Raw genomic sequence first — 17924 nt, forward strand, 5'->3', positions numbered from 1 at the left:
AGCAAAAGCCTCTCGCAGTCAGGTAACAATGGGGTTCGAAATAAACATGGTTTTAATCTTACTGAAATTCTTACTTAACACAGTGCCGACTAACACATAAATTTCTTCGTATACTCAGGTAGATGGCCGTTGGCCATATGAAAGGTTCTCGAGTGGCGACCACGAGCCCATAGACACAGGCCCCCACCACGTGGACGGGCGACATAATCAAGTAGCGACTCTAGGGCAAGTAAGAGTTCCTGTAGCCGCTGCGCAGTGCGGCCGGGTGGCACAGGTAGCGGCTGCCCGCGCGCCGGCTCCGCGAGGAGGTGCGCGTGGTCAGGGTCAGAGGCTCGCGGGACGGCTTGGCCCTGCAGCAGAACGCTCGCCGGAACTCCCTGCGGTACTTGTCTGCAATTCATTTTTTCTTCATCAGTTCACGAGTCACACGTTTTTTTTACTACCTTCTTGAATGACGATATCTGCTTTGGGTATTGATAATGACTCGGATAAAGTGTTTCATTCATTTTATGACCTTGTAAAGGAAAACTTTAGATGCAAGTCGCTTTCAGCCGGACCTTTTCTTTATCCACGGGGAGGCCTATGTCTAGTAATGGACGTTCTGTGGCTGAAATAATAATATATATTCAAATTACAGCCTAACTATGTCTTCACAGATCATCGGGACAAATTATTTGTTCCGTTGTTGCTTTATTTATCTATTAACAAGTAACTTACTCTGCTCTCAGAAATTACTCAAGAATTATAATACCTTTTAACAATCTGGTGGTTGTACGGATATGTGTAATTTTGGACTTTGCATCATTGATAGTGATCACAGCAGTAGGTCAAGAGGAGAACTTCGGAACACTTATATTTGATAAAAACTAATATGATGAGTGGATGTGATTTGCAATTGGCTAACTGCTGTAGTCGCAACTCTCATCTGTCTCTCAATAAATAGATATTTTAATTTCAAAACACCTCAAATTAATAAAATCGGAATAATTAACTTACATTCATAATGTTTGATTTTCAAATAATCACAATGTAACTTGGTTCCTACTTCACTGTTTATAGTGTGTAGTGTTTACTTTGTACACTTTGTTCAGTTGTTTATGTATACCATATTTATAGGCTTTATTTTGTATAATAAATACAAAAAATGGAGATCCCCAATAATTACAAAGTTTAACTAAAAGGTACGAAAGTTCCCAACGCATCTTGTTTCGCGAAAAGTTCACTCTTCAGTGGAAATGTTTTTGTGATAATTTTCACAAATGTTTCTAACCCAACAATGTGAGACATCATTCCCATAAATAAAGCTTAATGAAATCTTTACACTGTAGCGACATTAATAGGTTTATACGCGTTTAGCGGGCGGTTTGAAACTGCCGCCGGTGCACGTATTTTCTGCTCAAGAATTATCCCAAATACAAAGAAGACGGCAGCGTGACATTAGCATTAGAGTTAGAATTTAAATTCAAACGAGAATTGAGTTATTCTAAGCATAGTATCGTGCCGGAGTGGTCAGCAATACAAAGCGTTCCTAAACGAACGCTACATCACCCCTTACAAAGTAGAGCAATCCCTTTAAAAAGTTATGTGGGAAGAACTAAAATCACACGTTTCAATTCCGTAAATTGTCATTTTTTTGTAAGTCCTTCACGTGCGATGCGTCAGATGTCTAACACAAGATGGCGCCACCCGAGTACGAATTGTAACGACTGGCGGATGAATACACTATTAATGTGACATTTTACTTAAAACTTATAATATTTTCAGTACCAAACTATTAAAACTAAACGGGTGATACTCGGTGAAGCAAAATGTCCCGGCGTTATAATTTATTGGAGCCTAGAAAAGGTAATGTTATGTAACAAACTTGTTTGTATCGATGTTGATAAAAGTAAAGATGGTTATTATTATTAGTATGGCTAGTGTTTGTTGAGTGTTAGTTTGAGCTGTCGGTGCGAGGGCGTGGTACGCACCGCTCATGAAGTTGTATATGAGCGGGTTGGCGGCCGAGTTGGCGTAGCAGAGCACGTGCGAGACGAGCGCCAGGCAGGTCACCGCGTCGCCCTGCTCCAGCTCCACGGCGTACCTGCAGCGCACGGCACGCAGTCGCGTATCAGATAAGTAACAAGTGCAGTCCTTTCCATTAAAAGAACCTTTATATTGTTTGTAAGTCCTTGACCACTATTCCTAGAGGAATTGCTAACCGGGCACAATCAACGAATTCAGATGTGAAAAATTTTCTAACAGATTATGAACCTTGAGAATGCATTGCTCTAACTAGTATATATAAGACCGTTGTGAAAGTGATCACAAATTAAAAACCCAACAGAGATTGTTATGACCTTTATCGGATTAGGAGGTTTGTGGAAACCTCGTAGCTTTATCTTAAGATGAAATATGGCGTTATAGGTGAACTCAAATTGATTTTTTTTCTATACCTAATAGATTCAGGCGTTACTTTGCGGAAATCCATCCTAAGTAAGAAAAGGATTAATAATAACTACACCGGTGTAGCATTACTCCTGAGGATGGCCCGTGGAGGGGTGAAACACGTGTTGAGTGATTTAACGGTGGTAGTTGTGTAATTCGCATTGTTTGCCGCAAGCGCATTTATAAGCGGGCTGGCGGGCGGTGCACTGCATTGCACGACTACTGCTGCATAGCGGAAGTAGCTATATATTAGTCCCTTTCTTATTTATTTTCTATCAAATGGGATTCTTCATGACGTACATAAGTATTAACTATAAATGATTCGTAATGCTAAAATTATATACAAACAATGAAGATACATAAAGATTATCTATATGTGTAACAGCTTGAAAGTAATGATAAAAGCTTACTGATTTTCAATCAATTTATAGTACGGATGGATAATGTGGTAAGACCATGTTATCTCACTACCTACTACGTAAAAGTGTTTTCAAAATTCAAATTAATTATTGTTTACCTATCTATATCTTCCGACTTGGTACTGCCACAAGTACCACAAGTAATTCACCAGTGTCATACAAATAAAATAAAAAAATATGTAAAATATTTCAGATCGATGACATTATATAGGGTGCTTGGAATTTAAAACTTTACAACGACCACTTTAAAGATTTTACTCCTATCATCCTGTGTATCCTTTTCATACTCTTGCATCTAGTGCACCATCTCTAACCCTTTTAGCCTAATTAAACATAGTATAACGACTTTCAGATCGCCGACATCTCACAATGTGCAGGATTCATAAAGCAAGCATTCAGTTCCTTTGAACATCTGTAGCGTAAATACTGACAGACCATCATGTCCGTATTCTCCGGATTCTCAGTCTCGGATTGCATTGCACGTTGAATAGTGACATAGAAATAACTGCCGTCGTCACGTCGGGTCGCGGCGTCGTTTGTTTGGCGACCGACAGTGGCAGGCAATGGTTACGAATAAATAATCGTCTCTGCGTTTAAATTGTCTAGACGCGCTGCAAAAACTTGTTTGTTAATAATCACACCATAGTGTTTACACGGAATGGATGACATAGTGTCTAATATCAACACTTTTGTCTCGCAGACGTGTCTGTGCGATCCTGCTGTAATTTGTTCCCAGCAACCCCGTAACTGTAAATTTAAGTGTTTCGAGTTTAAGCGCAAAGTACACCGTAAGCGTTAATATATATATTACAGCCTTAATTCGCTGATCAAATGATAATGAAATTAAAATAAATTAGTGCAGATGTGCGCAAGCGCAGCGTAGAACGACAACTTAAGAGTTCTTTTTTACTTGTCATGGCGCTGTTTTTTGGGGCCTCTCTTTTTTTATTTTTTGAGCCTTTTTATTTTAGATATATTTTTTTCAGTTGGTACCTTCTCATCAGTCACTCTCCTTCTTCTATTTTTACTAATTTCTTTTGTTCCCTCACCATTTCTTTACATTCCATACACATCACGCCTCTCTTCCTTCGCCACACTCTTTTGATATTTCACAGTACTTTTTTAACTTTGAATTTTATTTCATTCCTCTTACACTTGTTATGTTATTTCTATATTTTCTTTATTTTAATAAACAATTTTTATTTTGTCCTTATGCTTAACTGACCTAAGGTGCGTTTTTACTTGTCACTTCCTTTATAATTTTTCATCAGTTCTCTCTTTGTCTCCCATTAGGAAACAACTGCCCAAAAAGTAGTTAAATATTAATCTCCTATAAAAAGTTTCAACTACTGTACATTCATGTCAAGCTTTTGGAGCACTGTCCGATAAAACAACGCTCTTCAAAATCTAACAAATGTTGCTGGAGGTCCTATTCTTCTGTCCGATGTGTCAAATCAAATGCCAGGAACAATGTATGACACATCGTTATTTTAGCCATAAAACGTCTACAATTGGACATGTGTTAGGTCCCTCTCTAGATTTCTTCTAGGACCGGTTGAAAGCGGCCTGCATACGACGAAAGAAATCATTTCATACAAAATAAATATTTTCTCCTCTTAGATCACATAAATGCGGTGATTTCATGCAATTGTTTTAGTTCAATCTTAACGCGAGCCGACAGTTTGTTTGCGCTTTTGCAAACAAACGAATGTTTAGCCGCCGCGCGCGGCAAGCAGACTGACGTGTTGTAATTTACCGCGCCGCTGCCGCTGCCGCTGCCGCTCGTCGCGATTATTTTTATTCTTGCGGGCGAGCAAAACAACTATCTCTCTCTAGAATTCGCGTCAGCCACACCAGAAGATATCGTACAACTGCTGAACCGCGAGGTCTGAGTGACGGCACGCTTCGAGTGAAGTGAACTGCCTTTAAGCGAAAGTCTAATTTGACATGCGACTAGCCTTCAAGAGCCTGCGGCAACAGGACGCAGGAATTGTTTGAAAAATCACAAAGGCCCCGTCCGCCCACGACAGCGGTTAAACGACGGCTCCGGCAGATGGCGCGCCAGGCGATACGTTGCGCGATTGTTGAAACCCTTTATTAAATTAGTCTCGCGGGTGTATAAACACTCATCTCATTTTTTCAATAGAAACATAACATACTCAATAACCACGCGGTTTACTTTATATATTTATTTATTATTCACGTGCGATCATTTACAGTAACAACTTGTGTATTTCATAAGAAAAATGCCAGAAGGACTCAATTGCAAACAATCGAATTAGGGTCGCCATAATATCATCCTTCAAGTTAAAGCTACGTTGGTTCCAAACGCGCCCTGAGAAGAGCTTGCTAGAAACTCAGACAAGTTTTTTTTGTGGTTACTTTATCAACATCCTTATTACGATAGAATAGAAATTCACACGGACACGCTATTCAATACTTCGTACAAGTTGGAATGGAAGTTTAATGACGTTTATCAGTACAGACCATATAGAAAAATGAATAAATATTATTGTGTCAAACAACATACATACATTTTTACATCGTTAATGGGAAAAGTCTATGCCATGCTATTGGCGTCTGTCTGCTGATGATAATTGTATCAAAAGGAACCCACCTTAGCACAGAGAGCAGGTGAACCGGGAAGTAGCAGACGGCAAACATGACCACCACCGCCACCAGCATCTTGGCCGCCTTGCGCCGCGAGCGCAGCTGACCTGCAACCGAACCGTTCCAATTTACAAAGAGATCACACACCACCTCAGATGACCTCTCCTTCCCATCTGTTCCTTGTGTTGACTGCGGGTGATCATTTTCTTCGTCCGATCGCACTCTTTTCCCGGGAGCGACGCAGAACACAAGCGTTCATGCGTAACGATTTAAATGTTTCCAAGTAAAACTTATCCCAACTTGCAAAGGGTTCATTATTGAGTATTTAAATAATAAAAAATTGCAGAAGACATTGAGTGTCGTAAACAATATATCGAAAGTTTCACTCGTCATACACGCTTGCCTCTGAATAACTCGATGTTATTACTCAAAGTTATTACGAGATTAGGGAAGGTAAGGTAAATCACTTGCTTTGATCGAACAGTGAGGCGTTGATCTCCAAAAGTTCACTTAGCAAATCCGATTACAGTTTTGTGACTGACTGCAGATGATAATAAAAAAACTACGTATTAATAAAAATATCGGTGACGTCATCAGATTTAAAATAGACTTGTCGTCGACTACGTCTTAAAATAAACTTACTAGACAAAGCGGCCTCCGCACCGAACCTTCCGCTTTCCGGGGGGCAATGTGAAGCCAGATGAACATACGTATTTTAGGCTTCATTGTAAGTTAATATATAATTTTATTCTAGTTTCTATCAAATTGGGCTCTTCTGGTATTCTCTTCTTATCATTCACAACTCAGCGAATAGAGTTGGCTTAGAAAACTACTCTCCCGCAGTTGTCCGTTGCAACAACTTTATTTATTTATTGTTCACATTTATCCTATACATCCTATTCCGTTCGTATTTTGTTTTAATATATTTATTTCCGCGTACGATTTTGATGGTTTATTTAGTACGTTAACTTTGACAAAAACGTTCTTGACAGCCGTCCCCGCCGTTTACCCTTTTCCCAGCTGCCGTCACATCAGCCGCGATACCATCGCAGGCCATTATTCCGGCCGAAAATGTTTTCGGACAATTGACGTCACTCACGGCCGCGGTAATTGGGAGCCGAAAGTAATTGCAAAGTTCTCACAACGAAGCGTCCGCAGCTATTGTGTGAAAAGGTCACATTTTCCCTGACATCGCAAAGGGCAGAGGCTGCCAGTCGTTTGGAGTGCTTTTTCTTGCTTGTATTTTCTTCGTTGCTCACAGCTGCTCAGCGAGCCATAAAGGGGCTATGTTCTTAGACAATCTAAATTAACCCATGCAGCTCAGTGAATTGGCAAATAGAAATGTCTGTTGGTCACATGACGCGCAGAACAGACGGCCGCTGGGGCCACGGGCGAGGAGGGCAGCGCAGCTGTGGAGGCCTGGGACTCGGGATCGCAGGTCGCGGGTTCGATTACCGCAATACAGTCGTATTATACAAACTTCGTGCATTAATTACATAGCATTGCCACTGTTCACAGACAAGTTTCATAGTAGATGGCATAGCGATTATGGTTTATCGCCCTAGATATCTTTTGCTGAAATGAGGATAGGATAGGATCTAATTTATTAGCATGAGGAATGCAGTTGCCAACGTGATGCAGACTCGGACTTATAATGTCCGGCTACTGCGCAAACTTGATCTATACTGTTTGTAAATTCAATTTAATTTTGTAATTTCAAATGGTCATTGTTCTTTCGCTGGATGCAGCCCGCTCTTAAGCATTCCTGTTGTTAATATATGGGGGAGGCCTACATGTCCTGTTCTTTATGGCAATATGACCAAAGTAATCTAAGATTTTCCGTGGTCGGATAGTTGAAAATCTTTCCTGGAACTTGTTCTCCTGTCTGCCTGATCCACATTGACGACAATAACTGTTGATCGACGATAACATTAAGGGCACCTAGTGTTTTGTGCGCACAAAACGTTGTTCGACTCTTTCAACGCACATAGACGGGCCGCGTCTCGCCGCCCGACGCTTCCGTCTATCGCTTTGTTGCGCCACAAGCCTCGACTACGTGACGTCACGTGTCTCCATTTGTTAAGCTCATCGCGATATTTTTTCTGACGGTTTAAATATTTTAATCAATCGAAGAGTGTTTTCCCAGCCAGCTAATATGAAATGTTCTACAGGTGATACAACATTTACAAAGGCATTCTTCACATGTGTTCTTTAACATTTTTTAATAAAAAAAAAATAAATACTGTTCATTTAATTGTAAAATAAAATCTGTGTGTAAAACAAAGTTTATGTCAACAGATCAATGAAGTATACATCTAGATAAAACAATGTTTAAACAAAACATAGAAATTAGTGTTTTCCTAGTGATCGAAATTAACCTGAATCATGAATTTTGGCCGAAATGTCGCGAAAAATACCCCCTGCACATATGTACACTTATATACATACTGGCGCATTCAAGCCTTATCGCGCATCGTGTGAATATCTGTCTAATATTATTCTTTTGTTATATTTTCACCCCAGATCAGTCAGAGGAATCACTTCCGTACAGACAATGAGCGTCGAAAGCAACAATTTCAATGGAACTGGAATGGAATGGCACCCAGCTCTTACGCAGAAGCCCGCATCGAACTCAATCGGGGTTTTTTGGACGCTTTCTTAAATGTCTTTAGTGGAGTAATTAAAACAATTCGTTCGCAAGCTTTATTTCCACTTAAAAATCTTTTATCTGAAAAAAGCCTACAAAAAACTCTGTCGATATTTTTCTGTGATTATGTTTTCAATTCTCACCGCGCCGTCTTCTGAGAGAATACCCGACACAAATACAAGCGCACCTCGCGCGCGAAACCAAATCAAATGTTTGTGTATTTAAATATTGGTTATATTGGTTATATTGGTGGTCACGTGACGCCACTAAACTGTGCTTTTTTACGTCGGCGATGATGCGTCCGCCGCTTTGCTTGACGCGGCTCGCCGGACGCACAAATACGTGCCCGTGTTCTTATTATCAGCACAGCTTGCGCGCGGTCCAAGTCACACGAATTTTAGCCAACATCATTTTTTTTTCGAAAGTCATGAAAATTACGGACGTGTTTCAGTAACGACTAATATAAATATTCTACGTCAGTACGCTTATAAATCACGCGATCAATTTTCAAAAGACAATCTAAGATAACCGTTTAAACGCGACGCGGCACGAAAGCGCCTCGAACACCACGACGCAGCGCTTCTGCGCTGTAAGTTTCAATGTATCTTTTTTGCTCCGTGGAAGTAAGATGATTTAATTTTGAAGAAAAAAAGCAATTTATGGTTATTGTTTCTTTATATTACGAAAAGAATTATTAAAATTGCTTAATGTTCATTTAAATACAAGTCGTTTATTTGACAAAATCGAGTCAAAACATGCCCCGCACTTTGTGCATTAATTGCAAAGAATTGCCACCGCTCACAAACAGCTCTCCGAACGATGGGCAGCAGCGACCTCAACTCGATAAAGTCGTTTCCAAATTATAATGTAAGCAAGGGAAACGTGAATTAATCAATATATAAATTAAAAAAAATTAAGTAGTCATGTAGCGACTTTTGTTTTTGATAAAATTACATTCCAATGTTTAAATACTTACAATGTCACAACCCCTCGAACTCCGGGATTGAATTTATAAAATCGCGCGCGCGTGCCTCTCGTGGCGGACGTTCCGCGCGTGTTTACCGGCGGCTGTCTCGGCCGCGTCGGCGCGCGCTGACGAACGGCACCGTTACACTTCTGACGAAACTTTTTTGTTTGCTTGTTTAAGCGAGTGATCCCGTAACGCGAAGGAATCTGCGTCGATCTCCGGCTGCCCTTAACTATTGTTTTTACTCTTGTTTATAAACAGAAGACACGAAACCGAAACTACCACATCTATTTTCCTCTATTATCATAAGTTGTATATAACTTAAGAATAGCATAACATTAAGCTGTATGATATATTACTCTTGTCATTTTATTTGCTCATTTATCTTTGAGTTATATATTCTAACTCTTTTTTTAATCGAAACTCACTGCTGCCCAGATGCCATTTGCAGATTCTGCAGGTGTAGAGCGGCGGGCGCAGAATTCGTCGCTTAAGACCTTTTTAAAGCGGCATAGCTCGACGGCTCCCGGCGGAGCCATCGACTCTGGAACTTTCACCTGATCTCTTAATAATCGTCAACTTTTCCTTTGTAATCTATTTCACTTTTCACTCTGCTCCGCAGGGTATTATAGTTATGGAGAAGAAGCAAGAAGAAACTCCACAACAACACATCTTTTAATAAAGATTTATACATAAACACATTATCAGATGTAGCCTGAATGAAATCAAAATAATCAAAAGACATCATTGCCAAAACTAGAAGGTATTTGTATCATTGAAAAACGATACCAAATACAATACATATATTAATTCCAACGCAATCTTCGCGGGCCACAAAGTTAGAAATTAGAAAAAAGGTCACTTACATTGTTCGGCCGAGGCGAGCTTGGTGGTGTCTTGTCCAGGAATCTTGTCGGAGCTCCACAGCACGCGCACTATCTGGTGGTACGCCACTGTCATCACCAGCAGGGGTATGCTGCAGGAATGTCAGACGACATCATCATCACCATAATACATGCCATAGGACCTCCGTCGCTGGACCCAGGCCTTCCACATAGATTTCTAATAGAACCGGTAGGAAGCGTCCTGCACACAGGGTCTACACGCGCCAGCACTCACACACATACAAACGTTGCTAACAAAAGCCAGAATACTTTAACATATCTTGCATAAATACACGTTACGACTAACACATATCAACTTTTGCGACAGAGCACATTGACATATTCTGTAAATGGTGGTCGCACATCGTGTCCGGAGGAGAGACATAAACAATGATTTCAATAAATAGCCGCGTGTGTAAACAAAATAATAAATGAACGAATCAACAAATGAATAAAAACATTTGTCGCCGAGAGCGCATCACGAGTGCGCAGACTCAGAAACGCACAAAAGTAAGTAACGTATCTCGCCGATTCAATCTGCATAAACTGTCAGCATTATTGTCCCTGCAGAAGCTAATGTCGGCTCGGGAGGCAGTTCTGCTGAGAGCCGGCGAGAAACTCAACATTTGCTCTTTACAAATATAGTTTTATAGATGCGCGACAATAATTAGCTTCCTTAGTGAACATCAACATCATTTAATTTCACGCATTAACGTATAATGTTCTTCGATAGAATAATATACTTTTTTATATTGGTTTTAATTTTATAGTGGCAGATATGAATTTGATCGTGGAATCTTTTTGGATTAATCAAGTCGAAGTGGCAGAGCAGTGGGCAGGCCTTGAAGTCTTACCGTTCTAGAATAGAAACCACGGGTCAGCAGACGCAGCCAAGTAAGTCCACAAGTCTTATTATAAATCTATGGACGAGGGCCTTATTCAGCAATACGTATGTCTGTTTCGCTCGGGATGAACATGTCTAAATAACCAGGAGATTTTCGTTCGTCTGCTATTCTGGATAAATATTATTTTAAGTTAACTTGCGACATTCAATACATTAGTCCAGCGGTAGGCGTCTTACGGCTGAAATGATGATGACATGTTTGTACATCAACTACTAAATCAACTCAGGTAGCCTCTTCAAGAAGACATAAGAATGAAACATGGTGTTCACATTATCGCGTTCGCTTGTGGTGTGGTGTGGGAGTGACTCACGTGTAGATGAGCAGCAGCTTGACGACGTGCCACACCAGGTCGCTGGTGGCGGACCACGTGGCCACGCACTGCACCAGGTACTGCAGCCCGAAGCGCAGCGGCACCGCGCGCACCGTCGTCAGCACCACCAGCTCGGGGCTGTCTGCGCCACAGACCAGCACGCGTCACAACACTTTACTACAAAGGCTGACAAGAGTTTTTTGAGACTTTATCCCACATACTTCAGGGTCCGTGGCTTTTTTAAAATTAACAATTATTATTTAAATGTCACAGTGATTACTTGTACTAAGTTACCACAGTCCTTTCTTAAACTATTTTTAATTTAAACTAAAAATACTATTCTTTACAAATTGTTCTTTTTTTATTTAGCGGTCTTGATTTTTTTTTCGGACTCCGTATTATGACGTCTCGGTCATTATTATTCAGCTTCTCTTATAAACTGGTGCCGTGATCACGCGGACAATGCGCTGTAGTGTCTACTTCGTACGATTTATGTGATCACTTCCTCGTCCCTGCTCCACATTACCATCTAGCTGACAACAGTTGGTGCAGTTTCAAACATGATCTCCTCCCGTACTAGCTTACATTTAAATAATACATTCATTTATTTCAGGCGCGCCAGCAGCAATGCTTAATATTAGTTTTAATTAATCAATAAATATTTAACTAAAGAATAATTATTACTTTGTAACTTACTAGATTAAGATGTGTAGGAAATATATTTGTGGACGATCTGACTTTTATTTTTAAAAATCCTTTTTTGTTTGTTAACCCAGCTAATGTTGAGGTCCCATGTCATTAATATTGCAGTTGGTCTTGTATTTCTTAATATCTATGTATTTACGTGTAATTTTGTAAATTTTATTGGCAATCATTAATAAATAAATATAAGCGAATAAAATTTAACAAAGTACGAAATTAATTATTTTCGCCTTTTGCATACGCACACACCGCTGCCGTAATTATGTTAGCTCATGTCTAAACGTTACTAAATGAAACAGAAAGCAATACAAAACTACTCTCTAGGCCATAGACGCCCCCGCCAGGGCATAGACTTGCCCCAATGATATCCATAGGGGATGTACTTTACTCTCCACGCCATGGTACGCGGCGGACGCTGGTGCTCATCGTCTAGAAACTTGTTTATAAGCAGTGGCAATTCTATATAATTATTGCATAAAGTGTACGTTATACAGCATTGCAACCCAGGAACCAAACCCGCGACCTACGATCGCAAGCGTCGGTCCCCCGCCGCTGGGCCGCCATGAAAAGGGAACTAACCCACTGTATAATCAATTAAATAAGTACTTTCCTTATAGAGCTGTAAAATATAAAGTAAATATTTAACTAGAAAGAATTACATCTGTGCATCTTTTATTGTTTAACGAACATTCGCCGTGTTCAGTCCGCGGGCGGTGAAGCGCGCGCCCTGCGACACGAGAGCGACGATCGAACCAACTACTGGTCAATTGTAAAGGATGATTTAGACATTCGCCGCTAATGCGCCGCAGGATCTTGTCCGGAAACTCGATACCGTCAATTAGAGGGCGGGCGGATTGGCCATTACTCCGTAAAGCGACACCGGCCGCCCCCCCGCCCCCCTGCCGCGCCGTAACCCACTTCCCCGCGAGCTCGCTGTCGGTAATTTTAACTGGGCCACGTCAAAGATGAAAAATAATTCCCCGCCTGCCCCAATAAACAGTCAAATCTTTCCTCAAGGTCCTCGAAGACGAAATCAGTTGACAATATCTAGCATCCTTGAAACGCTTCGTTACATTTATTTATTTCGCAAGGTCAGTTCGTCCGCTTTACTTACTTTCGTAGAAATCATTTAACGCAATAAAGAAATTTATTACTCGTGTATTTATTTATAAATTTAATTCACTCACTGATTGTATTGTGACTCTGAAATAAATACGTCACAATGTGCGTTATAAATATTGATCGTATTTCAAACAGGCAACATATATATGCCTATTTGAAATACCTTATATTTTGAACTACAATTTCCGATATTTGTATTTTATCTACAGGTTGACTGGTATTAATTAGGAAAGCTTCAAACCTTGTGTGAAGTGAGTCACTCTGACATGCGGCTACATTCATTGGCTATTTCTTCTATTGCACTGCGACAGGCCAATTACTTCAGGCAGCACAAAATAAATGTAGTAATACGAATTTTGAAAACGCTTTTTCTCACCGTATTATGAATACGCTGTTACTAATGAAACCATTGAGTAATTGACAGTAATTGTTACATCTGCACCTCGTTGAAGCTATTGCACCTGTGACCGATCGACCCGTATAACTCATTACATTAGATTGATATTTACATGATAGTAAATACTCTATACCCTACCTAATTTATTATATAATATAATGTATTCTCAACTATGACATATGATCAAAATTGTAAGTAAAATCATGTCTCTACTTTCATAGCCCAAATAAGAAAATTGTAAAAACACACTATTCTTTTTCCAAACAAAGCACAGAGCAATTTTAAACCCGCGTCTCTATCCGCCCACCGTTTGAAGACAGTTCAAATGTAAAAGGTGAGTTGGTCATTAGCGCAATGAGAAAGAACATTACATCGTGACAAAAGTCTTAAAACTTTTTTTAGTCCACATTCGACACACATCAGCATCCGTGCCTTTGTTTTTACATTTACGGTTATTCTAATCTTTTCTTAAATTAAATTAACTAAACTATTTTTTTTTCAAAACGCCCTAAATATGTCTAGTATTTAGCATGTAAACATAGTTGTCGACCTCTGTTATCCGCTGCCTTATGTTGTTACTAAAATTATTCACATATATATGTTAGAACATATCAAGTTTGACATTTTAATGTACGTTTAGTTAAATGCCTAAAATTATGAGGTATCGTATACAAGTGGCGACCATCACGCGGCGTGTTTTTGAAATTGATCATGACTACACAAATACATATATATTGACGTATCACAAACAACAGGTAAAGTTCCTTTTTGATATCGAAATTGAATTTAAGATACATACTTATAGTCGGATACGTATTGTTATCTGAAACGTCGCCACACCGAAGGATCCTGCATCGTTTTAATGTATTGAAGTTTTTTGTTTGCTGATTCATTCGTTTTCGAGAGCTTCTTGTGAGTTTTTGTGTAATAATTTCGTGCAAAGCAAACATAACACTGGCCTGTGTGTTTGTATATAATTCTATTTGCATCTTGTCATGTTATAAATGAAATACATTATGTTGTATTTCTGCGTTCCATGTTTACAAAATTCTTTTATTCATGCCGTGAAATCAATTAGACCATACAAAGTAATTGATTATAATTGTGAAAGCTTTAAAGAGTGAATGTATAGCACTTGCTGTAGACTAGTATACGGTGTAACATCCAACACAAAAATCTATGGTTTCGGCAATAATAAATAACTTATTGGTTACATAGTAAAGAAGTATTTTCGAAATTTGGATTACTGAAATTAATAATCGTTTACAATCTGTCTATACAAAATTTGTATCTGCTAGAAGTTATTATCCTGTAGCATTCCAATAGAAAAAATATATACTTTACTATATTTCAGGGCGATGACTTTATTCATGTTGAATGGAAAGAGGTTTGAAAGTTTTATAGTCCTGCGCTGACAGATTACCTATACATTCACCCATTTAAAGCCTTTTTTTTCTTGTATCCAGTCACCCTGTATAGGATAACCAGGTGTGTTGTGTGGTGGTGGGTGGATTGCGGAGACGAATGCTTACTGAAGAGCAGCGACACGAGCCAGATGAGCAGGATTGCGGTGTGCGCGCGCCCGGTGGTCGACTTGAACTCGATGGGGAAGCAGATGGCGTACCAGCGGTCCAGCGAGATAGAAGTCAGCGTCAACACCGACACCGTCACCGACACCGACTGCAACCAGAACGCGCGCTAAGTCACGTAGCGTACGTCGCGTCGGGCATGTCGTGTCGGGCACGTCACGTAATATCGAAATTGTACGCAGAAGTCTATTGCGACAAAACAATTGAAATGTAAATCGAGAGAAAGAAAAAAGAAAAATCGAGGTTGCTACAGACCCTCTGCCGAGAACCCGTCGGTGGTGACGACGCCTCGTTCAACTTACTCGCTCTTATGCGTCGATGTTCATACTCGTATGTTGATTACCTCTCTAACACTGACTCGATTAACAAGCACTTCAGCATATTAAACAAAATATTTTACAAAAGCTACCGTTAACTTTTGATTTATGTTAATATAACATTACTTTGTATGTAAAGTCATAACAGCTCTGTATTTTCTCATTGTACTTCTATTTTGTGGATAATGGTGGTGTTTGTATAATTGTTAAGTTTTTACACCATTGTTTATCGCTAAATTCTTGGTACGCAATCACGTTTTTGATTATGATTATTAATTCATTCGTCCTGTTATAAATCTATGGGGAGGCCTATGTTCGAACATGGAGGTCCTACAGCTGAAATGAGAATGTTTGTCCAGCTCAGGGTGTACATTTCTAAATAAGCAGCGAGTTTTCTCATGATGTCTGCTACACTTTAAAGTTGTTTTAAGCTAACTCTTGAGGGTGGATACATTGCTGTGAATCTGCCTCAAGCATTAGACTTAAGACAGCCGCACTGATACCGTCCACACGCTGGCGGCCGCCCGCGGCCCGCGGCCGCGCCGACCCCGTCCGACGTCTAAATTATGATTCGTTTACCGCGCCCCCCCCCCCTCCCCCCGGCTGCTCCTAAACAAGTCACGGACGAGCCCGTAAGCGTGTTTTATGGCTACGCGGTTTATTTCGGCGAGTGTAAATCTCTGCTCGGACATAATCTCATAAACTATAATGATCTCATTCAGATTATCGGCGTTCTTTTACTGTTCTCCGCCGGCGTGTAGCAGCCCGGCGTTTGATTTGGCACGTCGGGAATAATAAAACTGATTATCTGGCTGGAATAGGTTTTATAAAACGTTATCTTTGTTTAACGCTATTGTCGAACTATCCCAGCACTGTACGGTAAAGGCAACTGTCAACAACACAGAACCCGGTTCTCCTTACCTGTCCGCCGCGCCAAACGAAATGTTAATAATTATGTCAATTAAAAGGAACATTGTTTTCGATTGCATTTACAAAAAATTAAATAATAAAATAATTTAAAAAATTTAAAAGAAGAATGATTACATCGTACACCAACTGCACAAAATATACCAACAAGGTATAATATCTGAGATCTATCTAGAAGAGTATGTAGCAAAAGTCAACAATCGCGAATTAAAGGTTGATCAACAGATCCCGTTTTGATCTTTGTCTTCTGAAGAATGAACACATGAGTGCGCCGCTCGACTGAGCGTAGCATTCCAATGTGTTTCCGCTCACCTGGAAATACAGAAGGATTTTGCAGAGCGCCTCGCCCAGGAACCAAGTCTCGGTGACGTCCCAGAGCACGGTGGGCGGCAGGCAGAAGAGCAGCACCAGGAAGTCGGCCACGGCCAGGTTGACGATGAAGTAGTTGGTGACGGTGCGCATGGCGCGGTTGCGGTACACGGCGACGCACACGAGCGCGTTGCCGGCCAGCCCCGCCGCCAGCACCGCGCCGTGCGTCGCGATCAGCGCCCACTCGTACGGCTGCGGCCGCACGTACGCCTCCAGCATGCGCACGTACTCCTCGCGCGTCAGGTTGCAGAACTCCGGCGCGCCCACGCACCCCTCCTCCTCCTCGGTGTCCGCGCTCACGTTCCCTTTCCCACTCCCCCTCACCTCCTCCACGGAGACATCTCTGTCATTTACAACAGCTCTTCTTAACCTAATCTCCTTATATCCCTTGACTTCAAATTCATTCCCATCAAGTCCATTTGTTCCATAACAAAATCCTACATTTGTTACAACCGCCACAATAACAATCAATTTCTCTAAATGTGGATTCATTTTGGATTCTTTGTATGTAACAGGTTAGACTGCGAATCTGAAACAAACGAACATCAAGTTATCAGCAAATAAACACGACTAACAGTGGGGCAGTGGGCGGAGCACGTCGCTCGTCGCCGGGTGCGCGCGCGCAGCGCTGGGCCGGTCATTTGGGCGATCTTTGCGGGAGGCCTATGCCTTACAGCGGCCGTCTGTCGGCTGATATGTATACTAATTCATATAGTACAATTTTTTTTCAATCGGCAGTTCAAAACCATTCAATTCGATTGTTATATAATAAAACAAAAAAGAACATTTATCATGTTAAAAAGGGTTTGCTAAGCACCTTCGTAACGCCAAGCCGTTGAGACAAGACAATGTTATTCAAATATATATTAATACATAGTTATATTGGAAGCAATTTTCTCTATGCACTACCGCCAAATTCGAGTAAAAAGGTTACAACAGTTCTGTTTTGCGTTCTTCCTGCGTATACAGTTTACATATTTTCAAATATGAAATAGTTTTTTTTTAATTGTTGGTCGAAATTAATGTTTCTACATCGCAATCGAAAGTTGCGATTTCAACCGCCGATTGTACACTTTGATTGAGTTGTATAATTATAAACGCGCTATACAGGGTGAATGATTATAAATGTGATAGCTTTAAAAGAAAGTATGTGCGACTCATTTACTACAAAAAAATCTTTAAAGTATTTGCGCCTATTTCCAATCACTCTGTATAAAGTATTTACTCTGAAATATGTAACATTAATTTATTATTTGCAGAGGAATACGTCAGGCCGATGACGGGACGGATAGTAAACAATAATTAATTTCAAGCAAAATTTACAATCGCACC

At 40.4% G+C, this 17924-nt stretch overlaps 1 protein-coding gene across 1 annotated transcript; it reads right to left on the reverse strand.

Moving 5' to 3' along the window:
• Positions 1-220: 220 nt before the first annotated feature.
• Positions 221-17011, reverse strand: LOC137925780 (orexin receptor type 2-like). The gene is made up of 8 exons (XM_068769250.1): positions 16986-17011; positions 16536-16935; positions 14923-15070; positions 11170-11311; positions 9937-10046; positions 5464-5563; positions 1971-2083; positions 221-390 (listed from the first exon to the last, which is right to left on the reverse strand). Exons 1-8 carry the CDS (start codon positions 17009-17011, stop codon positions 221-223), a joined length of 1209 nt encoding a protein of 402 aa, XP_068625351.1.
• Between the last annotated feature and the right edge of the window lie 913 nt (positions 17012-17924).

The sequence above is a fragment of the Battus philenor genome, unplaced genomic scaffold (genome assembly GCF_028537555.1).
Source record: "Battus philenor isolate CCGP_79_NKW_IND1 unplaced genomic scaffold, ilBatPhil1.0.hap1 SCAF_27, whole genome shotgun sequence".
NCBI classification, from domain to species: domain Eukaryota; kingdom Metazoa; phylum Arthropoda; class Insecta; order Lepidoptera; family Papilionidae; genus Battus; species Battus philenor.